Here is a 26,867-nt window from a genome sequence, read left to right as displayed (position 1 = left end):
AATTGAAGTCACTAAGTAGCAGAGAATCTACATCTCATGTGCAGCCTCTCAAAGTTAAAGGAATTTTATCCAAAAAGGGACATTATTGTACAGACTGCTTATTCTCTTCAGTGAGCTGTAGCGTAAAAATTGCTACTTTGAAAACTGCAGTATGGGAACATATTGAGAAATTATCTTTGTGGCAAAATTTATTTCTCTAGGAAGTGAAGAAGTAATAGAACTTCAGCAACACAGTTGCTAGAAATATAGACAGTCATTTTCTTACTTTGGAAAGTTCCATGAAGCTTGAAGATACACCAGTTAAGTGCACAATATGATTACCTGTCTGCATTGTCAGTGGCACTGATACTTTGTGTCAGTTCATAGTAATCAGAAATTTTGAAACATCCCCATACTGTAGTTAGAATTTTTTTCTTCACCCTGATTTGTCCAAGACTATACTGTGAGCTTCATCCAGAGGCACCACCAGGGCCGAAATATGCAGCAGAACACAGCAGAATGAGAAAAAGGGACCCCCAACAAAGCAAGACTAGCGTACTATATTCTGAAGTAATACACATTACCATCTAAAGAGCCCACATCCCTAATCTGCTCTCCATAAGAATAAGAATTTATTACTTATACCTTATCCACCATTAAGTCCTGGATATGAAATTAACTAATTATACCAGTGGATCCGACAGTGTCCACAATGCCAGGCCAAAAGGTTGAAGAAGAGGCATCAAATCACAGCAGAGCACAGGCTAATTAAGAACATAAGAGCAGCCACAGTGGACCACTGCCTCTGGAAGGCTTGCAATCAGGACATGAAAAAGTAATCCTCTCCTGTTGTTGACCTCCAGGAACTGCAAGTTTCATACATTCATCATAACTAATATCCATTGATAGACTTGTCCTCTGTGAGATGCGTCTAATATACTTTTAAAGCTATGAAAACTAGTAGCTATTATCTCCTCTAGTCCCAGTGAATTCCATCAATTAATTTTTCATTGTGTGAAGAAATACTTCCTTTCGTCTGTTCTAAAGCTACCAGTCAATTTCATTGGAGGACCAGCACAATATCCTCAAATAAATCACTTCTTTCCCCCTCACACCATAACCTACACCCTACCACTGAATATCAGGCCCTGTCCTCTCTACAGAGCTCCACATTCTGGGTTATGGGATTGAGTTCTCTTAAGAGTATTACAAAATTTTGAGAGAGTGATGGAATGTTGGAGACTGGCTTTTATAAATAAAGGTTGTAGAAAAGAACCAGAAAACCCAGTCAAGAACATTTTGCAGTCAATAGTCTCTTTAATTGCATAGCGATTGGTTGTACAATAGTTAAATATAAACATACTGAGCTCACACAACAGCCAATAGCTTACTATGGTTAAACAATACTATTCAAGAACATGAAGATAATTTGGCTCAAGTAAACTGGTATTTTGTCAAAAGGAAATTTTCAGCAAAACACAACTAAATCTGAATGATGTTTAAGAAACTTTAATTCACAATAGTGCAGAAGTTGTAAAGTGTAGATAGATGAAAGGATCTGTGGAAATACAGATACAATCGCATAACAGTAAATAGGAAAGGTTAATATAATAGGAAAGAGAATTCCAGTTAAAAATACAAAGCACAAACAGTAAAAGAACTTGTACACAATTAGTAAAATCAGCCCACTACTACAGGCAACCAACATACTAAAAATAACTTAAATGCTATACATTTGTGTATATATAAATACTTTGTATTTAGAACTAAGGCAGCACTCCTATGCATATATACCAAGGAATAAATCCTACTGATTTCAGAGGGACTTACTTCTGAGTAAACATGTATGGATTCAGGCTGCATGTATAGTGTTGACTTATTCACAGTAACTCAAAAGTTATATACATATATTGCACAGTCGTAGAAATAAAAAAACTGTTCGTTAACCATTTGTAAACAATGCTTTTTCCTTTCTTTGGCAATTTTATTATTTCAGCGATGTGGCAAGAGCACTTAGGTGCAAGGCAAGTAACAAATATTTAAAGGCACATTAAAGATCACATTAAAAAATAACAAAACATTCCCAAATACTTTCCAGTTAGTAACAGATCCATTGTACTGGTTTGTGGTTTCCACAGCCCCAAACCCCACTGAAGTAAACAGAATTATGTTTACTTTGCTTTGTAGAATCAGCATCATCAAAACAGTCTGCTAAAGTCTCACTGACAGAAATTCAATTTTGGATTATGGGTAACAAATATTCTACTGTGCAATGCTTATTCCACAGTCACAGATTTTGCCAAATTCCTCGGAAAATCCACCTGGGGAAAAGAAAAGAAAATTATCCTCAATTCAATTTATAGGAGGCTTTTTCATTTAAGAAATTCATGTGCATCACTCAGTAAAACAGACTAAAAATAATAATCACCATACTAGCTGTATTCCTCCCCAAATTCTGAGAATGTATATGGAAATACAACCACAGATAGCTGCATCCCTTCCCAGCTGGCTTTGCCTGACCACTTTCCCTTGACCACTTCTCCCTTCTGTATTCTCTCTACTGCTGTATTTGAACCATAACCCTGGGTCTCTGCTTCTTTCCCTACTTTCCTTCTGACCTTTCCGGCTATGCATCGTCCCTATAGATAATCTAGCAAAATTATCATCAAAATGTGAGAAAATGTATGAAAACTGAGAGAGATTACATTGAAACTGTGTAGTGTAATTGATCGTGTACACTGTTAACCTGTGATTTAAAAGCAAATACGCCCCAGTTGTAAAACTCCCAAGGCACGAAAAAAAAATTAAAACAAATGTTAGAGAAACAATAGAAGGTTAAAAAACAAGCCAGCAACAGCAATTAAAACAGATTATGCATTATGCATAAAATGAAAGTATTCACTGGCAATGGAGTTTTGGCACCAGACAATCCTTGGGTATGGCATCCCATGGTCAGAACAACAAAACTGACAGGACCCTTTCTTCATTTAGCATCCACCTAAACTCTGAAGGTGGAGCACCTTTGTATCCTATCAGTGACTGACATCACTGTTGTGTAGCAGCAGCAGCAGCAGCTCACCCAGGGGGCAGAGCCAGAATGCTTGCTTCCCAGCTGCTGAGTTGCTCACTGCCACTCATTGAGAGGGGTGGGGCAAGGCAAAGGGGAGGTTGGCATGTCGCACAGGCATCTGCTGCAAACCGCTCCTTATAGCTTGGATAATGGGAATGTGCATGTCAAGAAAAATGGCATGCGCTCCAAAACTATTTTTGTAATTGTGTAAACTTGTTTTCTACGCTTTTAGTATTTGGAGCTTATGTTGCAGGGTAAAAGTAAATTAGATTTGATTTGCACTGAATTTCCATCTAAGAGAGCACAACTAGGTCTTTGTTTAAATTCTATGTAATCATTCTTGTTTCAAGTCTGAAGAAACAGGGGAAGTGTCCAAGTGTGTTTGTATAAGTGCTTTAATTGGAGTGTCTAAATATAGAAGTAACTTACATCATATCCTCTGAGAACAGCCAGGTGGAATGAAAGCAGCTGTAGAGGGATAACACTCAAAACTCCTTGCAGGCAATCAACGTTCTGTGGAAGCTCAATAGTTTTGTAAGCAAATTTTGAGCTCTCTGTGTCTTCTCTAGAACACAATATAACAGGGCGGCCCTGCAAAGCAAGAAATCAAAGTTGATTCAAGGTTACATTTTCATTTCATCTATATTTTGCTGCGCATTTCAGACATTTTGCCAACATGCAGCAATTAATGTCAACTGAGCTAAATTTTAAGTTGAAAGCCATTTTGCATATCTCTGTAAACCACGGTGGTATATATTTTATAATACAACGGTATATAAATATTTTTATAAATTAAATAAACAAATTTCATAAAAAATACTGAAGTCTTTCACAATAATTATATATACACAATAAAAACCATGTAAGAACTAACATCGCAGAACACCTGCTAACTATTACCCACTCCATGTATTTTAATTGTTATGCCTTGAAGCTTATGCAGACAAGTTAGTGTGGAAGACAAGTGCCAAACCTCTACTGGAAAAAACATTCCCTAGGTTTACTGACGATGTAACATTTCCAAACCCATGGGATGGGCCATTAAAAAAAATCCCTACTTTCTCCCTTTCTTTCCAGAAAAATACTAAATAAATAAATAAAAGGCCTTGGGAAAATTGAAATGTGTGCAAACCAAACCAAATGTTAATCAAATCAAACCAAATGTTATGTACAACCTAAGAACATGAAATGTATTTTCCTAGTTCCAGCATAATATGCTTGCAGCAGTGTCTTCTGAGCACGCGCTTCCCTAGGCTGAAAATGTCCAGAGGAGCAACAGCTGCTGAGAGACAGTTTCCACCTCATCTTATATCCAAAACTTTGTTCACTATAGTTCTAATGGCCAATTAAAGATACCTAATGTTGTGGTTATGGGATGTGGGTGGCGCTGTGGTCTAAACCACTGAGCCTCTTGGGCTTGCCAATCAGAAGGTCGGCAGCTTGAATCCCCGCGACGGGGTGAGCTCCCATTGTTCGTTCCCAGTTCCTGCCAACCCAGCAGTTTGAAAGCACGTCAAAGTGCAAGTAGGTAAATAGGTACCGCTTCGGTGGGAAGGTAAACGGCGTTTCCATGCGCTGCTCTGGTTTCGCCAGAAGCGGCTTAGTCATGCTGGCCACATGACCCGGAAAGCTGTCTGCGGACAAACGCTGCCTCCCTTGGCCTGTAAAGCGAGATGAGCGCCGCAACCCCAGAGTCGCCTGCAACTGGACTTAACTGTCAGGGATCCTTTACCTTTTTTATGTAGTGGTTATCGCTGTATCATTTGACAGCAATTCCATAATTTGTGAATAGTGTGAAGACTGGTTGCTTTTGTCTGTCCTTAATCTCTACACCCAATCTATTTCATTAAATGATTCCAAGTTCTAGAGTTACTGAGATAAGGGGGGAAAGGAAATCTCTTTCCATGTCCTCCAAACCAAACATATAGAATCATAGAGTTGGAAGGGACCCCAAGGGTCATACTGTCCAATTCCCCGCAATGCAGGAATCTCAGCTAAAGCATCCATGACAGATTGAGTTTATTGTGAATGGGAAGGCTCCATTCCCTATGGCCATTTTGTTGCCCTTTCTGACCTCACAGTTCTACTTTCTCTTGCCTATGACTACCCTTCATAATGATCATCTTGCAGGAAATGCACAGGCGATCTAGTCCTAAAAGTGACATGCTTACTAGGCAATTTACCTGGCGAGCAGTGACCTGCTGCAGAGCATTCTGGCACTTTGTGAAACAGGGATCCTTCATAATGATCATGATAACTGGCATCTGCTTATCTATAAGAGCCAAGGGCCCATGCTTCAATTCCCCAGCCAGAATGCCTTCAGAGTGCATATATGTAATCTCCTTGATTTTCTGCAAAGCAAATGGAACAAGATCACAACCAAAGCACTGGGATAATAAAAAAGCATTTATTACGTTCAAAAATAATTAAGCGCAAGTAGGTAAAACTGACAGATGTTGGAATCCAAAAGACACTTTCATTGTGCCCAAAGTCCCACAGGCAACATTTCACAAGTTACGTGGTTCTTTGGATCCTGACCTATGTGCACTATGGTTCCCATGCCCATATGCAAAACAGGAAGATCAGAGATGCCTTAAATCTAAGATCATAAACGCCACCTTTATTCAGTTCAAAGTATGTTGTTTGAGGTTTCCTGCACACAAGTCTTGATTTAATTAACGGAAGCTGCAAGGCAGCAATAGCTGATGTACTGAGCTCAAAATGAGAAAAAAGTAACACAGCTCTTAAAGAGTTTTTTGAAACAAAACCCATCAGAAATGCAATTCCCGCCCCCCCCCCCCCCCGAAAAGAAGAAATTTTAATCGGTTGGATCCAGACTTTGCCTTCCATGGAAGGAAGGACTCTTTCTGTCCATGGAAGGCTTTATATGTGCAAAAACCTAATATATGCAAAAATGTTTTACTTACAGATGTAACCATATTTAATTATGTACTTATTTAACATATTCCTAAATTGCCCATCTGCTGATCTCGGGCTGGGGTAAAATACAGACAAGTATTCCAGGTAAAACAATAAAAACAAACAACATCCAATTATGCCAAACAAAGAACAGGAAAAATATCACAAATAAAACTGAGATTATGAATTCATACCAATGCACCTTCCAAGCAAGTGGCATAGTTGTAGCCACGACCCATAACCAAAAGTGATCGTTGTTTATATAGTTCAAGTGCCAGATCATGTATCTTCTCATCCAAGGACAGTACTTCCTTGATCATCTCTGCCAACAGGTTAAAACCAATAATTATTTACGGTATTACAGAGCCAACCATTTCAAAAGTAGTAAAACAGAAGATGTGGCCAGGATTGCATGAATTCAGATTGATCAGCTTTAATTTTATTTACTAGCAAAGCACAGTGTTTTGCTCCTTTAAAAAAAAATAAAGATACACAGGGCCATTTTGAATAAAGATATGGAAAATTATTTTCAGTCAGTCCCTATGCTGAACACTCAATAGCTTTTAAACACATCTGCGAATACAGAGGATGATTTAAAAATCAATTTGGGGATTGATTTGAGACATTAAACAAGAGGCTATTCCATTTTATCTCTAAACTGTTTTCTCAATTGTTATTTTTTCCCTGAAGGTTCTGATCTCAATACAGTACAAACTGGAGCTATGACAGTAAAATATGAGCACCTCAAAATATAAAGTTGGATTAAAAATGGTTAACTTATTTTTTTAAAAATAAAAGCTATGGATATTCCTTACTCACATAATAATTTGAAAAACGTTCTACATATCCCGTTTGAAATGGCCCACATATTCTTGAATTTTAGCATTCCCATATATCTATATATCTATATATCATTTGAATGGTAAAAACATGCATACCAGGTAATGACTTCAGACCGCTTATGATTTCTTGTCTTCTGTTTTGCAAGGAAATTCTGTCTTCTGACATCATCAGACCAAACATTACAAGAGAGATGAACTGGCTGGTATATGCCTGAAGATTTTTAAAAAGACATTAAATTTGGCTTGCTTCATGTTTGCTAACTAAACTACCTGCCTCAGCAAAATAATTTCTTACATTACGATGGAGTGGGAATGGCTATAGGTCAGTGGGCAGATCACATGATTTACACTGAGAAGATGCCAGGTTCAATTCCTGACATCTCTAAGTAGAGCTGCAAAATACTCTTCCTGAAACCCTGGAGAACCACTTCCAGTCAGTGCTGACAATACTGAGATAGATGAACCCATCAGTGGTCTGACATGGCAGCATCCTACAGTGTCATAAAACATGGTGCTCTAGCACCATGCAAGGCTATTATTCCAGCAATCTATGCAGAAATGTCTAGGCCTATGATTTGGTCAAAGAAAAAAACCTACCAGTGACTACATATCAGTTACCTTTGTGCTTGCCACCCCAATCTCAGGCCCGGCATTGATATGCACACCACAGTCTGTGTCCCTGGATATTGAGCTTCCAACAGTATTTGTAATTCCAACTGTCAAAGCTCGGCGATCCTTACAGTACCGCAAAGCCATCAACGTATCAGCAGTTTCCCCTTCAATAAAAGAACATATTGACATTTATGCTTCATTCAGAATTGCAGCAGAATTATTAACCTATCATATAAAGTCAGAAGAGATTGACTTGAAAAGGTTGTATAGCTAGAAATGTATAACCCATTCATAGAAGAACCTGGTGGACTGGCATTTCCATACTGTTTCACCCCTTCTGAGTTGGTGATATTGACACAACTTGTAGTTTCTTGGTTCAGAATATGAAGCAATGTTTTAAATACAAGCTGAGCACTATGATCCTCAGGCTCTCCTCCAGATTGCTTTTTAAGAACTTCTCCTGCCCATCCCCCCAGCTGCTGGTGCACCATTGAAAGCCAGAGGAAAACCCCTCCTACACCAGGAATCTAAGGTCTGGAGCCATAGGAAAAATAGTGCAGTGTAGTAAGCTGGAGTGTCATACTAGGAAGACTGAAATTCAAACCCCCACCCTGAGGGACTTTGGAACAGTCACTGTCAGTCTGCCAAACACACCCTACATCATCTTTTGAGGATAAATCTGGGCTGGGGGTAGAACAGTGTATACCAAGCTGAGCTACTTGGAGGAAAAGAGGGTTTTAAAAAAATGTATCAATAGCCATTTGGATTAATTGTCCAAATCAAATGCACCAGATCAGACGATAGAATGAGAATGTACTTTAGTCCTCCTTGACCCTTTCAGACTGGTTCATGGTACCTTTAGGTTTCATCTACAAAATTTTGCAGATCACATGCTTAAATTGCAACGAAGAGACTTGTAGTACCTTAAAGGAAATGAACACATTTTCATTTCGCATAAGCCCTTGTGGACCAGAGTGCACTTCATCAGATGCATAATTATCTTAAATTGGCAGGAAGATAAATGGCAGGAAATTGTAAAAAGAGGAGTCAAACAGCAAGGAAATGAAGACACACAGACTGTGAAAATTCAATTCAATCTTAAATTATCACCGTTATTATTCACAGCAACAGTAATTGGTGATCCAAGCAATTGCTAACTGGCACCTGTAGCGAACCGAAAACCATTATCCTTATTCATGCCCAGATTTACTATATTAAAACGAAGCTTCATTATTAGGTCTAATTTAGCTATTTCATACTTATGTTGTGCCCATCTTGACCGAAGAGCCTTGAAGTCTTCGTTCCTCTATCCTGAAAACACTCGTACCAATTTACATGTTCTCCCTTTGACCTCAACCTGAGTGTTGCCTGACAGAAAATGTGCATCCTTTAGGACAACTTTGTTCTAATTAGGTTGATGAGATACTTAAAATGTAAACTTGTAACTTGTAAAAGAATGGAGTAATTGGGGGTGACTAATGTTTGCTTATACTGTATCTTCTATTTCCTGGAATATTATCATTGTGTAAGCCCCATTGTCCATTGTTAGCAGCAACAAAAAGAAAAACACCACAGCAAAAATAGCACAGGGACAAAAAGAGGCAAACCTGAAGTTAGTGCCAAATGAAAACTCACTGGACTGAGAAAGCCTAATACATTTTGATAGTGTTTTTCTTCCTCTCTGGTGGGAAACCTGCGACCCTCCAGATGTTGTGGGACTACTATTCTCGCCAGCCCCAGCCGGTATGGCCAATGGGGCAACCCAATCAGATGGGCAGGGTACAAATAAATTAGTTATTAGTAGTAGTAGTAGTAGTAGTAGTAGTAGTAGTAGTAATGAAGCCCAGCAACAATGGGAGGGCTACACATTCCCCACCTCTGCTCTATGCTCTCCTGCTATACCACAAAAGAAGCATTTAAGGTTTCTCTCTCTATTTGACACCAGTTCTTTTGCGTCTCACTGTTAAGAGATAACTTGAGGTATAGTGTCACTCTGCTGCCAAGTGGTTCTTTAGTTAATAAAGGAGGGTTCTGGCCTAACTTATCTACACTGTTATCTAATTGCCTCACCAGATACACTCTGCTTATTACATCCTCTACAAACTCTGAAAAGCCTGCTTTTTCCTTTGCAGTACATGATCAACAGAGAAATCTTACAGCCTTGGCATAGGAATGCTATTTCCCTTTTAACACATAAAGCGAATTAGAGTAGTCATAGAATGTTATTTTATATTTCTACTGTGATATGCTTGTAGCAGTTGACATACAAAGCTCAGCTAGTAAAAAGCATTCAAAAATGTAGCCAGGAATCTATCACCTAGGTATGGAGAAAGGGACTGGGACATAGACTCAGGATGAAATCAAGTATGCCTGATCTCACTTGAGAGTGTAAAAAACTATTCCAGACTGGCTCTGAAGCTGTCACCAGCTCATGATAGATCTGAAAACCAAATAAAAAGCTTTGCCAAGATCAACATACAGCATAGATTAAAGCTCACCGGACTGACTGATGAAAAAGCACACATCGTCTCTAAAGACAGGGGTATTCCGATCCAGAAAATCACTGGCAAGTTCCACCATCACAGGTAACTCAGTTAGTTCCTCCAAAACTTGACGGGTCTGTAACCAACATAAAGATAGTAGAGCAAACTTCAGTCTTAACAAAATAAAGCACACTTAAAATTATCCTTAAAGTAGCTTTAGAACAATGGATTATTTCTAGTGTTTCTTAAATGAATAGCTATTATGTAAAGTTATACAGCATAAGCACAATGCATTTCTTGTGCAGAAATAAACTATATTTGCCGAGATCACAAGTGAGGAGAGTGGTGTTGCATTTACATCCCACTTGTGGTAAATGCTGACCACTGTAAGAAAAGGATGCTGGATTAGATGAGCTTTTGATCCAATCCAGCAAAACTCTTCTTATTTTTGTAGGGTATGTTAGATTATGGATGGTTATTTTATTTTAATTTTTATTTATTTATTTATTTATTTTTATTTAAAGATATGGTGAGCATCTTTGGTGGCATGCTTCTGTCAGCAATGAAAGCCGTTCTTTCTTACCAAGGCATCCACTGAACACTCTCTCTTTTTCTGCCATGTTAACCTGTCTATTATTTTTTTAAAGTAACAAGCAGGAAGTGGGGTAGAGCAGCAGAATGTTGGGGGGGGGGAGATAACTTCTTGCTCTTCCCTCCTAGAACCATCCCACCTCCCTGTGGGCTGAGGCAGGAGGGTCTACTCCAGTGCTGGATTTAAGGTCATGTGGGCAGTTTTCCACGAGCCGAGGGAGCACAAAATAACAACAACAACAACATTTATCCAGGTAGCTACCGAGAAGATCCATAAAAAAGCAATTGTACCAAAAGGAATTATTGTGAAAATAAGAAATAATTTGGGGTGGGGGGAGAGAGGCCAAATTTTGTCCTCGCTCAGGATGCCATATTATCAAAGCCCATCCCAGTCTAATCTATGAGGTCCATGTCAGTGCACTTCAGGCACTGTTTGACGCTCCCCAGGTCCCTTCAGCCACTTTTCAGTCAGCTTCTCAGCCAGGACATCAGTTAAGCTTAGCCTGCAGCCCTACACCTCTCTCACACTGCCCACCACCAAGCATTTTCTCCCTGCTTGTCTTAGCTAGGACTCCACCCACCACTCTATCCGCTATGTCTTCTTCCTGAGTAATAAGGAGTTCTGAGGCCTCAAGGCTGTCCCTCATCCCAGCTGTTTCTGATATGCCTTATCAAGTCACTTAGCAGGGAGGGGAAGCGGTCTATGTTGTCTGCCCACAGGCTCTTTACCCAGCCACCCTCTACCAGCAAGTCTTGTTGACTGGGGGCTGTATTCTATCTCTAACCAGGCAGGAAACACAGGGTACAGCAAGGCCACCCCTAAGTGTCTTTCACAGCTTCTGCCCTGGTATGCAGCAGCAACATGGGGAACACGAGGTCAGGTGAGCGCTGCACCCAACCTCACCAAACACAACTGGGTTTATTATGGTATATTTATGCAGGTCCAATGTATTTTTATTGAGCACCACTTTGTGAAAACTGATCAATAAACCTTTTATAAATAAAAGCAAAATAAGAATAGAAAAGTAAAATCCCTGTAGCCATACGTTTCCATTATCTTTCTTATGTGTTCAAGAGTATGCTGAACTTACAGCCACTGCAGCGTGAAAACTGGTTCCGCAACCAATGATTATTAATCGCCTGCATCTTCTGATTTCTTTCAAATGGTCCTTCAAGCCACCTAAAAGAACTGTAGTTTCCATGAAACAGAAACAAGGAGTTATCTTTAGTTCAGAGTAGGTTGCTAAAAAAAAAAAAAAAAAAAAAGAGTAGTGGCAATGTTGAGTGGAATTAAAATTTCCCCCATGTTACCTGTGTTGCTCTCAAAGTTCACCCTTCCTCTCATGGTATTGAAAACAGATTCCGGTTGTTCAAATATTTCCTTTTGCATGAAAGCACTGAAGTTCCCTGTTTTTATAAAACATGACTAGTTAAGTTTCAGACTGCCTTTCTTATTACTGTTCAAATGAGACTTGAATTTGCAGCAAGAGTAACCAAGCACAGAACAGCAATTTCAACAAAAGTCAAAACGGTTGCTAGCAAAGATTGGGCAAAGAATGCAGAAGGGGTTATGGGAATTCACTTCGTTATAAATATTAAATTCTCCTAAACAATGACAAAGCTTAATTAAAGATGAAGTTCATCTGATTTGGTGGCTGAAGGGCATTAGGGTGAGGCAGAGGGCTATGGATCAACTGCCTCCACAAACAAGACACCAGTGGAAATGCCTCCATGCACTGTGCTAAGACTCCACTGGCTTTTCTACTTCCACCCTTTCCTCCTAAACTGTGCTCCTGCCAGCAGACTGGATGGGGGCAGAGCTCTGCATCTCCAGATTTCTAGCCCTTGTGAAGGAGATATCGCAAGGACAAATGGAAATATTAACAGAAGCTTAACTTCTTTGGTGACGTAGCACATCTCTGTCATGTCATTCTAATCACCCAGGTTGCGGAATGTGTTTCCTTAGGCACATCTACTAGGTGCAAGTGCAACTGATAACTTGCTGCCTATTAAAAAGCCACCTTGTTCACACTCGCATCTGCCAGCTACTGAATTTTCTGCCTATGTTTATTTACTGTTCATTGCTCAGATGCTTTACATGTTTCAAACAACATCATACTAATTTTCATTGTTTTTATTAACCGTTAAACTGAGAAATTTTCTTTATAAAGGAAACTTGATGCCTCAAATATCAGCAGGACCAGTTTACTGTTCTGGGGAAACACCAGCTTCTAGAAATGATACTGAAGTATCCTTATTGTCATTCTTTTTAAACTGTCTTTCTTTTTTTCCTCCCTGCCCATCTCTAGCGCTGTTCCTGTGGCTAAGGTTTGACCAGAAAGGCACCTGGTTTCTAATGGATAAATGTTTTCTTCATATGCCCTTGGACCAGCAAGATTGTTCAGCCACCCTTACCTTTCATGATTTGCTGCAGTTCCATCTGCAAAGTCTGTATGATCCGAGATGGGTCATCGCTAGCGCAACGTTCTAGCCGATGAATAGAAAGCTTCCCTTCAGCCACTGCTGCAATGTCATCGTCTTCTAGAAAGATTACTCTGTTGGTGTGTTCAATTATAGCGCTACAAACAAGAATGCAAAATCAGCTAAGTTACAGAATCTCCAATGTAATTTAAATTTGTTCTACTTGCATGTGCAAATAAAAAGGAGCTTGGATTATGCACTCCCCACATCTTGGTCACAACTCAAAGATGGGAAAGTTGCAACACCAAATGAGCATTTGGTAGCCAAGTTCTAGAAAGGCTCTCACATTCAAAATGTCAGCTCCAGCCAGCATGGCCAATGCCAAAGATGATGGGAAGTGTATTCAAGAAGCAATGTCTGAAAGGTTACAGGTTAGCCATGCCTGGATTAGAAGCTGCAGCCAGCAGCAGCCTGTCCCACTGATTTACATTTCTCCATTGAATTACAAAGGTAGGGTAAATAACTAAACTGATCCTGCTAACATAGATCACACATATTTTTCAGTTACCTTGCATCTGAAGCAAAGAAAAATTCAACCGCTTTATCTCCAACAGCATGAAGGCAGGTAGAACTATCTAGTCTTTTCATTCGTGTTTTGCATCGATTCTTTACATTTTCAATGTTGCCTGAAAATTAAAAACACACACACACACAACTGTGAAGATTGATTCATTATGTAGATCAAATACAGAATTACATAATTTTAAAACAGGTGTAGCAAATGTTCTTCCTCCCTCTTCCCCACAATCTGCCCCCTAAATATGGCCTAGGTTTCCACTCAATGCTCCAGAACGTTTTTGGGGATGCACACAGGAGAAGGGGGTGCTATCACTAATCCTTGTGCTGATGCAAATATTTCACTGCCCTAAATGTCTACCTGTGGGGTTTCTAGTGACATGAGCATTTCTGTGTGTGTTTAATGAACTCACTTCCTCAACAATTCTGTACCAAAAGTAAGACCTGTATGTTTATAATGCTTTAATAACTTACATGTTCTATATAGGACAGGGATTTGTTCAGTGGAAAGCTTAGATTCACTTCGAACTCCAATAAGTAGTGGACTCCCCCTCCTGTCAAATAATGAAACAACAGGCAAATTAGTTATAAAACTTTTATTAAGGATAAACTGAATGTTTCAAACAAAAAATATCTACTAGAAACCTTTCCTGTGTGCTTGTCTATTAATATGGACCCCACCAAATGTAAAAAAACCTCTTAAAACTATCACGTATAAAAAAAACCACAGAGCTTTACATATATTCTCAGCTTCTATTACATAGTAATGGACATTAAATACTTTTACTAACCTGGTAGCAATAGCTTCCCCTGGGTAGTGGATACTTTTGAAAACCAGTGCAAAAGCTCCTTCCTGCAAGGGGGAAAATTAAACATTAGTAGGTTGGGGGGCGGGGGGAGGATGGCATGGATGATAGTTACACACAGGGTAAGATCCTGTCATATTATCTCTAATGACCCTTTGAGGGAAAAATGAATCTTTTGTCATTCGGCATCAAGGAATTGTCAGAAACAAAAGATTATCACAAAATGAAGAGGTCAAAAATGCCCAAGTCAGCAATGCTAAACACACATGTGGGACTAATCCCCATTAAATTTAGTCAGGTTAGAGTAAATATTGAGTAAACAGAGAGGAAGGAATGAACTGTCCCAAACAATGATGGAAGAAAATGTACCTTGACTCTACACATTCAGCTTTGGGATCTATGGTCCCAGGGTTATTAAACTAACAAGGAAGTTTAGAAATCTTTTAACTGGTGCAATAACTTTTCCTCTGAGAACTATAGAGGAGGAAGACAAGAGATGGTAAATGGCAAGATTGTGCTCTGGTTATTGCAGTTTGTTATTTCTGAAGCAAAATAAAATCATTGTGCTCAGAAATACTACAGTTTCCTCTATTTCTTCTGGGTTTGCACTTCATTCTTAACCAGCAGCCACAGGGCAGGTATGTAACAAGATGGTATTTTTATTAAAAATGAAAGCAAAATAAAACATGGAATTGAAAGAATTCTTTAAAGTTTTCTCAATGGAACAAAACTGAGTAGTTATTTCCACATTTTAACTTCATACATGAAAAGTAGTTTCATATTGTCTTAAACATTATTTATTATAGGAAATAAAGAGAGAAAATTTCCCACTCACCAGCTGATGAATGACTCTCTCAACCAAGACAGAAAAACTTATGTCTTCAGACTCCCGGTTGTCATACACATATTTGATCAGCTTTGGAATGGTTTCAGTATCTGTTTCAGATTCAAACTCATAACCTTTGGTTTCCTGGAATAGTGGGGGGTGTTTTTTTTTGAAGAAAATGTTTATATCTGTGTGTTACCATCAGGATTTTAAGACTACATACAACATAATCAGGTGTCATCTACAGTTTCAATCACAATTCCTATCATTCCTATCACCTACCAAAAATCACATAAACTTCATTTAGACTGCAATCCTATAAACACTTGCCTGATCATAAGCCCCACTAAACTAGGTACAAATGGTTTCATTAAGCCAAGGTTTGGCTTAGTGCATTGTGAGAACCAGGCCATAGAGCAAAATCTAACCAGGCCACTGAGCTGAAATGGCACACACACATTTTGGGACATCCCGTTGTTTTCAGCTTACCAAAAACTTCCTTAGGTCTTTGTAATTTGTGATGATCCCATTATGGATAACGACAAATTCTGAAAGAAATAGGAAAACGCACAAAAAAGAGATGAGCTAATCAATAACTGCTTAATTCAATCAAAGATTTAAAGTTGGAACCTTTTCTAAATAGCATTTTAAATCGGCAAAGTGCTTTACGTTATTTTCCTCTTTCAGTGACTGTGTCGGGCTGCTGCCACTAGATTTTTGGTAATGAACACACAGTGTGTAAAGCGGTTTTGTAGGAATTCCAATCTGATTTGTGAATGGAATCCTGGCATTCTAGCCTCAGCTGCTTCAGATTCCCTAATTTCATGAATCCTTGGAGTTGCACCTTTGCAAAACCACAACATTCCTTTGTGTAAGAAGAAAAAATACCTGATGTAATCACCAACCTTATCTAATATGCACAAACAATTCATTTCAGTCTACTGGTTTCAAAAGTTGTTTCTGGGAATTTCTACTCTGGTGCAACTCCAGGTTTTTTTAGAAGGTACCTACCGTTACTTTTATCTGATCGTTGTGGGTGACTGTTCACTGCGTTTGGTGCTCCATGGGTTGCCCAGCGAGTGTGAGCAATACCAAAATGTGTCTCGAAGTCTGCCTTTAAGTCTAGACCATCTTGTTCTGTATACAAAATCAAACCCACACACACACAAATCAATCCCAACAACTTTTAACTCAAATTATAGCCACAAAAATATGTAACTAACAGAGTCTTAACTTTCTATTTAATTATAAAAGGGAGACAATTTGTAAATTCTAAACTGTGTGGAAGTATTTGCTTCTATACTTTCAATAAACCACATGATACTGGTCTGTCCATATTATATTGGCTGCATTTATTTCATCAGTACCAACAGAAGAGAGTTCTTTTTTAAAATGAATTGATTTTCTTGAAATTTGCACAAAAAAATGCAAAGATTAATATCGGCTACCTTTTCGCCAAGCCTAAAAAGCTAATCTAAATAAAAATACCTAACAGAACTAGAGAGAAGAAATGGGGGGGGGGGGAGAGATGAAGGGAGGAAAAAGAGGGAAAGAAAAAGAAAACAGTAAAAAAGAGAACTTCCCGTTCTTAATATGTCAGCTAGATAGGGAGAATTATTTAACATAGCCACTCCAAGATAACACCCAGAAAATCCACCTTCTATAAACCAACATTATTATCTTCAATCCTCAAACCCTGATATCATTAAGTTCTTTTTCTTTTTCATGCATAAAGTCTGTAAGAAGGTTCCAATCTTTAGTAAATGCTGGCAGTGATTTTCCCCAGATTAAAAATGTCAATTTCACCATCTCAGCTAAGTCCAGTAATTCCTCCACTGTAGCTAATGATGAATTTTTCTCAATAGGAGAGAGTTCTGATGACATCATATACACCATGGGTGCCCAAACTTTTTTCAAAGAGGGCCAGATTTGATGCATGAGGGCCAAGAAAAGTTGTTGAGCTTTTTTTTAAGGATTGATTGAAGTTGCTGAGCTTTTCTTAGGATTTTACCCCAGGTAACACCTCAGGTTACAAACACTTCAGGTTACAGATTCCGCTAACCAGGGAGGCCTCATTAGCTAAAGTGGTACCTCAGGTTAAGAACGGTTTCAGGTTAAAAACAGACCTCCGGAATGAATTAAGTTCGTAACCCTAGATACCACTATACTGCCACAGGGGCCGGATTAAATCGACCGGTGGGCTAGATTAGGCCCCCCGAAATGGACTTTGGACATGCCTGATACACAAACCACCACAGTCCACAAAGAAGAGCAATTGATATGCTAGCTTAGAGGTGGGGAACTTCAGCCTGAGCCCTTGTGCTGGTTGTTAGTTGGGCTTGTTAGTTGAATCCCCCCTTTCTACTCACTATGCAGCTCCTCATCAAGAGCCTTCACTTTTCCTCTTTTCTTGACCAATTTAATGTACCTTTCCTTATCTTCATTATCATTCCCATCAATTGCAACACCTGAAATACAGAACACAACTTATCGTACAGTCTAAGTTAACACATACAATTGCTAACAAAGCCAGATGAATGTTTAGGCAACTGGTGTTGAGGTAAAGCATTTGTATTGCTCATCGTACCTTAGACAAGCCCTAATGATTTAAAAGCAGCAAAATTTCATGAGGGCACTGGGTGGAGGAATACCTCTACCTACTAAATAAAATAAGCAGCCCAATGTAAGGATGTTTGGATTGTTCTGCCAAGCTCTAATTATCATTGATGGCTATATCTGCATCTCATTGCCATTCAACTCCCACCTTAAAATCTTCTCCTTTATGCACCTGCCAGCTAAGATGTCATTTTATGCATTTGATGAACTGAACCTGAGTCCACAAAAGCTTATGCCATAATAAATTTATTAGCATTTAAAGTGCCACAAGACTCTTTTGTTCTTCTTACAGTATGAGACCAACTTGGCCACTGCTATGGAAATTTTGAACAACAGGATTGTTCACATACCTGCAGAGTCATATCCCCTGTATTCTAGTCTCTGTAGCCCTTTTATGAGAGTTTCAAATATCTCCTTCCTGGTCCGAGGCACCCTGTAGTTCAGATACGCAAAGATTCCTGTTGGGTATTGAAAAGAAGAATGATAAGCTGGTACTTTAATATGTTTACACAACATACTCAGAAGCACATATAAAGTCTTATAAACTCGAAGGGCTACATTTTACGACAAATGCTACAAGGCTTAATCCCGTCACTATAAAGGTTTGGGAGTTTGTCTTGTTACTCAGATGAAGTTTGTTACGTAGTTAAGCAACAACCTTTAGAATGGGGCAACCCAATCCAGTAATTCATAAAGTGTTGCACAATTTTAGTCAGTATCAAGGATTTAATTTATTTGAGTGACATTCCCAGGTTAGGACACCAATTAACGGGTTGCTTTATGACTGGCACACTTGTCAACTGACTGATCAAATTACTGTCAACTGACCAATAAATTAACCTACTATTTGATCATGGTCAAATATTTCATGAAGTCAAGAACACTAACTGAGATGGAAACTTACTGCATATTATAGTGTATTGTCATTTGTTACCATGGCCAGGGAACAGTTTCATGCTTAACAGTTAAACTAACTTGTTTTTGTAATTAGCATCATATCAAACAGGTTGATGCTTAACAGACAATCCCAATCCTTAAATAAGCCATGCTGGAGAGGGTTTGGATGAGGTGCCCACCTACTCAAACATTGGGTAGGTAGAAGAAACCGCCAACATTACCCTACTGCCAATAGCCAGCAGCATTTTGGGGGCAGGTGGGGGTCAAAGCTGGATCCTTTTTTGCTGCTCTTTGCTACTTCAGATTGGTAGGTGCTGTAACTAAAAGCCAATTTCCCTTCCCTACAGCATTGCCTTAAGCCACAGCTTTGTACCTTTTTTCTTGGCCAAATAAAATTAATGCTTTACAAACAGTTGGCAATTATTTGACAATATCTGACCAGTCAGTTGACAAAATAATTTCAACTGGTCTGAATTCCCAGCCCTAATTTATTCAAACATCCCTTCAGAATGTGAGATGTATTAATTTCACTGATCTTTTCCCACTTTTCTTTTCCATTTTTATTCTTCATCCCAGGTATGCAATCTTTCCAATGATATCTTACAGATTAGTTACAACAGATGTGGGCAAGAGTTGGGCAAGCATATAATTGATTATGTACCTGAAAACTTGGGTATACTCCCTTGTTTGTAATCTGTTTTGTTATGGTTAATTCCCCCCCTTTTTGGTACTGTACATAAAATGAAATTATAAATAAACAAATGAGTATAAATGAGAAACTGTGTATCATTTAGTATCCACATCTGAAGCTATACATGTCATGTCAAATATGTATTATCTGACACCAAGAAGGATTTGTACTTTTGGAGCAAAAGTTCTCTCAAAAGAAGATGTGCAAAGCAGATATTGTTACAACAGACCTGAAAAGGAAAACTTTTTAGAATATAACTGCGATTTCACAAAGCCTGTTACGTAACAACCCCCAGCCCAATGTATTGAAGACTTGTGTTTTTGTTTGATTTTCTGTTAAAACATATCAGTTATAACTCTTGCTTACAAATAGTAACATTAAAAAGTTGCCCCGAGGCAGCAAGAAAGTCTGTTAAATTTATGGCTATTAACATTTTTTCCATGTGCTCAGCTCAAATTCTCTGCTACTTTTCCAGAGAAGTGTTTTAAACATTTCTGCATATCCTCATTTTTAAGAAAAGAAATGACCCTTTTGCTGCTTTCCGAACCAGTGCTTTACAACATGTATATTTCAAGACCTGTCAGATTTCCTACATTAAGGCATCAGGTCTTTATGTGTATTATCACTTCAGGGAAGGCCTCTTTTGAGGGATCTGTCCACAATGCAGCCAGTGTCCTGTGTTTGGTAAAGGTTCCTTGTTTATACTGAACTCTAGCACTGCTACTATTCATGCATACCAGGAGACTCAGAAGCCACTAGAGACTTCACTGAAAATGATAGCAGAGCCTGGGCTGCCAAGGAATATATTACAGATTCTTTGGGTCATGGGAAAGAAATTTTCCTTTCAAGCACACACATTCTATTGTGCCTTCTATTAACTTATTAACTGCTCACTTGCACACACAAGGAGGCCAAAAATTCCCAGCACAGAGTCAATACCATTAAATGTCAATGGGCTTGCATGCTAGGCTGTAGCCAAACCCTCTACTGCTTGTTAAACTCATTCCCCTTCTCACATCCTTCCTTCCACAAACAGATTGTCCTCTCTCTTCTAATTGGGTTTATGTGCTGCTCAGCTGGACACTGTGAGGGCATTAGGAGCTGTTTAGAAATAGCCTATATTTTGGAGCAAGTCAGTATGAACTTGGTAGTGATCAGGCAGGAACCTGAACTTCAGTAGCTGATATAGAGTTTTTAGAGAGGCAAAAATAAGTACTGTGGTACCTCGGGTTACATACGCTTCAAGTTACAGATGTTTCAGGTTACAGACTCTGCTAACCCAGAAATAATACCTCGGGTTAAGAACTTTGCTTCAGGATGAGAACAGAAATTGTGCTCCGGCAGCGCGGCAGCAGCAGGAGGCCCCATTAGCTAAAGTGGTGCTTCAGGTTAAGAACAGTTTCAGGTTAAGTACGGACCTCCGGAATGAATTAAGTACTTAACCCGAGGTACCACTGTATTTTCCTTTTAAAAAATAAGTATTGCTACAATGTGTCACAAACGTTACAAAATCTCAACCAGACCTCTTCCTTTACTGAAACTGAAGAATCTGTTGTTGTTCCATCATAATTATTTTTAAAATAAAACAAAACGTAAGTTCGTTTTTGGCCTGAGCTTCTAGCACAAATTGCAAATACAGTTTTAAGTTTCATTTATTGCTAATGCCATTACCTTTTATGAGTGGCAGAATTAGCAAGGGGGGGGGGGAGCTTGAAACTGAGTGATTATTTTTTCAAGTATACGTTGGTGATAGCAAAAACAGTGATGTGTCTTGCAGCAACTTGGAGACAAACAAAACGTGGCACAAGCTTATGTGGACAGAGCTATAGAAAACAACCACAAACTGAACCATGTTTTGAGTTTTACTGAGTTTTATTGAGTTGTACAATAAACCTGTTATTGTTAACTAGACCATTTCCCTTTTGACCTCATTATCCTCACTTATTTTCTTCTTAGACCCTACTTCCCAGCCAAAGCTCCCAAAAGCACAGCTTCATGTTACAGCCTTCCGCATGCTGTTGTCTTTATCATGCAGGAGATAACAGATGACATTAACTACTCCTACTTACAGCTGACTTAATCATTTGGTTTGATTGAAGAAAAACTGAAAAGAATCGGGTTGCTTTTAAAGGATCGCACAGAAGGAATTCTGTACAGGAAAAGACTCAAGTTACAAAGGCGGGTGAGGGAAAGAGCCTTCATGCTTTGTGCTGGCACTTAAAAAACTGAAGTTCCAGCAAAATAAAATAAAAATTCCTTCCAGTAGCACCTTAAGAGACCAACTAAGTTCGTTACTGGTATGAGCTTTCATGTGCATGCACACTTCTTCAAGCAGAGAGTCAGCTAGAAGTTGCACAAGCTCATCTTTGTTTAAGACAGTTCCCTTTATCTCTCATCAAGGCTTTGAAATTCTTGCTTCCTCTTTGAGGAATGCATCTGGTGGGTAAAGAAAGGGTCATTGAGAGTTTTCCAGTGGGGAAATTCCTCAAGAAGCGTCAGAACTTGTAAGTTTACCAGGATCAAGATAGGGGTGTCTCATAGTTTGAGACGAATGAGTCAACACTCCACTCCTTCAGCTTTTAAATATGTACTGCCTTAGAGTATTATAGACCTACCATTTATCTTCTACACTGGAAACGGTATTCTGCAGCAGTAATTCTATTTGATTATGCTCCCACTCTAGCTACTTTGTCTCTCTGTGGTTCATAGAAAATAGTCCATCTTCAAGTGTACTGATGTCTTCCTGCCATTCTATAATCTCAGAACTGCAGTTTTGTATTAGTAAAGGCAAAGGGACCCCTGATCATTAGGTCCAGTCATGGCAGACTCTGGGTTTGCGGCGCTCATCTTGTTTATTGGCCAAGGGAGCTGGCGTACAGCTTCTGGGTCATGTGGCCAGCATGACTAAGCCGCTTCTGGCAAACCAGGAAACGTCGTTTACCTTCCCGCCAGAGCAGTACCTATTTATCTACTTGCACTGGGGTGCTTTCGAACTGCTAGGTTGGCCGGAGCAGGGACCAAGCAATGAGAGCTCACCCCATCGCAGGGATTCAAACCGCCGACCTTCTGATCGGCAAGTCCTAGGCTCTGTGGTTTAGACCACAGCACCACCGGCGTCCCATCCAGTTTTGTATTATCATGGAGTTAATTTGACAAACTGATTAGTCCCCAATACTTCAGTTGCAGCTGTGCACCATATCCAGGCATGTTACTGAACCCTAAGCTTTAATCCAGTTAAATAGCTTTTAAAAAGACGTTACTCACATTCTCTCGACAGTCATTAGTATTACTGCTACAGAGAACCCTCATGTTCAGAGGCAGTACCTTCAGAACAGAGATGCGAAACCCATAGCCCTCCAGATGATACTGAAGCCCACTCCCATGTTCCCTATTTACTGGTCCTGCTGGCAAAAGTTGGAGTCCTACACCTGGACATTCGTAGGTTTCTCTATCTGCTTGGATTTCAGATGCTGGAGGGCAAGCCAAAGGGCTGCTGCCTTCAACCCCCATTTGAAAACTTCACAGAAACATCTTCCAAGATCAGGCTTCACCAACCTGGTGCCCTCCACATGTTTTGGACTACTATCCATATCCGCTCCAGCCAGCATGGCAAAAGGTTGGCAAAGGTCAGCCTTGAAAGAACCACCTGTAAAAACGCTGGCTTAGGAAATCTGCAGGTAAGTCTTTGAAAAAGGGATCCACAGTCAGATTTTTTTCTCATTTCTCCCTTATTTCATGGAGCTCATGTTTAAGTCTTCCACAAGAGATTGTCACAAAAATCCACCTTGTCCAATCTGGCTTTGTACTAAAAGAGCTTCTATGGATGTTTACAATGGGGGCGGGGGGACCCAATGGCTAAAATGTTTTGATTTGAAAGACAGTTAAATTGATATTTTAATCTACTCCTAGATGATACCTGATGGGTGCTTATTTCCTCTGTTTAAAATTCTATTTTACCTCTCTGATTATTATTTTTTGGGGGGAGGGGGGTTATTGGGTTATTCTTGTTTTTATTTTGATTATGTATTTTGTGTTTTTAATATTGTGATTTTATCCTGTGAACCGCCCTGAGACCTGTGGGTATAGGGCAGTATATGAATTCAATAAATAATAATAATAAATAATATACAATGGAAGAAGCAACATCACCAAAAGCAAGCAAGCAAGCTACAGCTGTGTTCTCAGGACTGAACAAGGTTGTCAACCTCTGTTAAAAGTTTTTTAAAATATATGGCATTTTAATGTATTATATGTTTTGAATTTTTCTTTTGAAAAATAATTATGCTTTTAGAACTTCTTATATAACCATGCTTATTTCGCCAAGAGTATTTTAAAGGAGTTTCAGCTACAAGCAGGAATCTTTCACTCCCCACTTCCAGTGACATTTTTGGAACAGTGTTCTTATTTACATATTCATTTTGCATCACCAAAACTGCCTGGTTGCTATGGCAGCAGTGAAGGGTGTTAGAAAGGCTGAGTGCACTGAAATCACATACTTGTTGTTACTTCACACTGAGTCAGCTATACCACTCCTTAGTTAAAACTTAGTTGAACAGTGTAATATCCCTGTTTCCTGCTCTACAACCACAGATGCATTGCTTTTAGTATTTAGTATTATTTCAATTTCTGGTTACAAAATCTTGAATTGTTAACCACAGGTAATATGGGTCATTCCTGATAAGATCTTCTTTAGCGCAGAAGAGTTGCTTAATGAAATTCAGGTGGAACAGAATCTTCTTAAACTGATAAAATAAGGCACTTTTTGTCCTCCTTTCAAAGATAACACATTGCTTTGACTGCGACGGTGGGTGATTTCCTGTTCTGAATGTAAAAATCTGAAGCAAGCCATCTCCTTTCAGCTTTGGAATTAATAATGTCCAACCCAATTCTCAGACATAGGCTCGGGCATTTATTCCATACCAATTTATTCCATTCCTTTTTACTTGACTTAACATATCTTCAGCATCCTTGGATTTTGTTTCTTTTAAGGGTAAATATCCTAAAGCAATTCTCATTTGCTCAGATGTTCTGAAACAGCAATTATATCATAAGGAATTGCAGGCACAGTTTTAGAGATCTGCTCATATATAGCCATTCTGCATATGGCTAGGCCCTTTTATGAGGATTATGCTGCTATCACACCAACAGTTTAGCCATTTTCAGATGTTCAAAAGTGTATTCGATGAATGCGCATGATAGGGGGGGCATAATGGTAGCAGGCTCCTCCTCCTCCCTCCCAGGCTAAATGAATATAAGAGACCATATGTGCAGAGGGCTCTGTTCTTGTAAACAGGGGCCGTGTGCCACCACCCATGCACATACAATGAACATTCTTTTTAAAAACATTTGACTAAGGAAGGCTATTGTCTGAAAGGTGCAATTCCATGTTTCCTAGCACTGGTTGAACAGTGATGCACAAAAGTGACTTGTGCCCCAGCTGTACCGAGTCAGATGACCCATTTACCATGAACACAGGGCAATCCAGGAAGGGAAAGTTCCTGGCCATGTGATTTCATGAGCCTTTAAATGGCAATCCTTTGGTCTTTGCTTTGTGGCGCCAAGATCTCCCCACGTCTTTACTTGCTTGTTACAAGGGGGCATGAACTGAACATTTCAAATGTTGCTGTCTGCCAGTGTCCCATTGAAAGAAAGCCCTCAAAATACATTTTAACCATGTAGGACAGGTCAGCATCTTCGACCAGAAAACCTCTTTTTATGACTTGTTCAGATTTTCTTCCAAGCAGGAAGGAGACGCTGTTACCAATGCAAGGGAAACTATTACTCAAACATTTGCACGAAAGGACATTAATGTCAATTAAAAATACATTTGGCAAGTCTTTCTGTAATTTCAGTTACTGTACCTGGAGCATTTAAAGGACCAAGATTGGGGGGGGGGAGGGAGAGAGAGAAGAGAAAGAGAGATAAAGAGAGAGAGAGAGAAAGTTCCTCTTCTCCCCCTTTGCTGAGAGAGCTAAGTTTAACAGCTCGGCTTTGCTCTCATAAAGAGCATGGAGCGTTAAACTCCTCCATAAGCAAACAAACAAAACCTCCGGAGGAGGGAAGCCAGGACAGAGCATAATGCTACTACGGTCGCCTTGCAGCTCAATGGCTACCCGGAGGAAGGAGAGGGCACAGCAATAAAAGCATCCGGATGGCGAAGGGTGGGGGGGGGGGGCTTGACTGGGAAAGGAAGCGCTAAGCATCTCTTTCTGGGGGGAGGCGAGGTCAGGGTTTCAGTTCATTCCCCTTTCTGACTCCCTAGAAAATAATACGGCTCTGCTTCCACAAAATCTACACAGGTCCCCCTCCCCGCAAAAATGGAAGGGCCCCTTTGTATGGTTAGAACAGCAGCAAGGCATGCCAAGTCTCCCTTTGCAAAGTGTCCCCCCCCCACCTCTCCGAGTGGATCTGCCCGCAGCCCTTTTCCATGATGCCTGGGCTCCCTCGCGCTCCGCATCTAGAAGCGCAACAAAGCAGCCTCCGAGGCTCGCTCCCTCACTCACCGCACATGGCCGATGCTCGCTCGTCCGCCCGCGCTCGCGCAAGAAACCCTCCTTTCCTCTCGCCGTCTCCCTTCGGGTACCAGCAAAGCACGCCGAGCGCAGCAACGCCTCGCTCCTCCGCCGGCCCCTTTTATAACGTGCCTTGGACCAGCCCCCTCGGCGGGTTCATTGGCTGAACGCGCAAGAAGGGAGTTCAGCGCCGTGTGGGGGGCGGGAGGCGGGGGGTCCCCGCTTCTGGCCGTCGCCCTCTCCTGTGGGGCCGAGCGCAGACGGGGCGAGAGGCGCAGGCGCGGACCCTTCGCGGCCTCGGCGCTTCCCTCCTGGCTTGCAGCAGCCTCAGGGCACCTTCAACCGGCGTGGCGACTCTGCAGTGAGCCGAAGGCGCCCGGTAGCGATGGAGGGAGGCGGGCGTGCCTCTTACTCGCTGCTAGTGGGTTTCATAGACAACGCAGGTCTCTTCCGGGGTGTCTTCGTCTCACAACAACAACCCCGTGAAATACGTGAGGCTGAGAAAGAAGCATAGGAACAGAGCTGTCAACTTTCCCCTTTTCTTGCGAGGAATCCTATTCGGAATAAGGGAATTTCCCTTTAAAAAAAGGCAATCGTTGACAGCTATGCATAGGAAGCTGAGCTGAGGCCTCATCCGTGCTCTTTAACACAGTCAGTCTTCTTGGGCCCATTTTGTTCTCTGAGTAGAACCCCAAGATTTACGAAGCAAGGCCGAGTGCAAAAGACAAAGGATTAAGGAGCAGGGTTGATCTTTTGAGCACATTTTCTGCCTAGGGGTTTTGTTTCCAGTGCCAGAATGAACAGGGGACACAGTCCTTTCACACAACAGGCCACACCTGATGTGATTTCTTCATTTCAGCTGCCTAATTTAGGCATGAAAAAGTTGTTTGGTTGCTGCTGCTGTTCAACACTTGGGTGTCAAAAGCCTGTGCTGTTCTGCAGCAAATCACCCAGAGATCTACATTTTGCATCCTGATCAACATTCTGCCTCACCTCTGGTCTGTCCTGACTATCCATGGATCTGGA

The 26,867-nt window shown here is 40.2% G+C and overlaps 1 protein-coding gene across 1 annotated transcript; it reads right to left on the bottom strand.

Moving 5' to 3' along the window:
- Positions 1-1,276: 1,276 nt before the first annotated feature.
- On the bottom strand, positions 1,277-26,191 carry GFPT2 (glutamine-fructose-6-phosphate transaminase 2). Its single transcript, XM_083592343.1, has 19 exons — positions 25,833-26,191; positions 18,092-18,199; positions 17,495-17,593; positions 16,137-16,262; positions 15,615-15,673; positions 15,135-15,269; positions 14,285-14,346; positions 13,968-14,047; positions 13,486-13,603; positions 12,912-13,075; positions 11,808-11,903; positions 11,588-11,685; positions 9,921-10,041; positions 7,429-7,586; positions 6,907-7,021; positions 6,163-6,290; positions 5,233-5,400; positions 3,479-3,640; positions 1,277-2,300 (listed from the first exon to the last, which is right to left on the bottom strand). Exons 1-19 carry the CDS (start codon positions 25,837-25,839, stop codon positions 2,256-2,258), a joined length of 2,049 nt encoding a protein of 682 aa, XP_083448469.1. The 5' UTR covers positions 25,840-26,191; the 3' UTR covers positions 1,277-2,255.
- Positions 26,192-26,867: the final 676 nt, after the last annotated feature.

This window comes from Podarcis filfolensis, assembly GCF_964270895.1.
Source record: "Podarcis filfolensis genome assembly, chromosome: 2".
Taxonomy (NCBI): Eukaryota; Metazoa; Chordata; class Lepidosauria; order Squamata; family Lacertidae; genus Podarcis; species Podarcis filfolensis.
The sequence above is the reverse complement of the archived record's forward strand: the minus strand, read 5'-3'. Positions and strand labels throughout refer to the sequence as shown.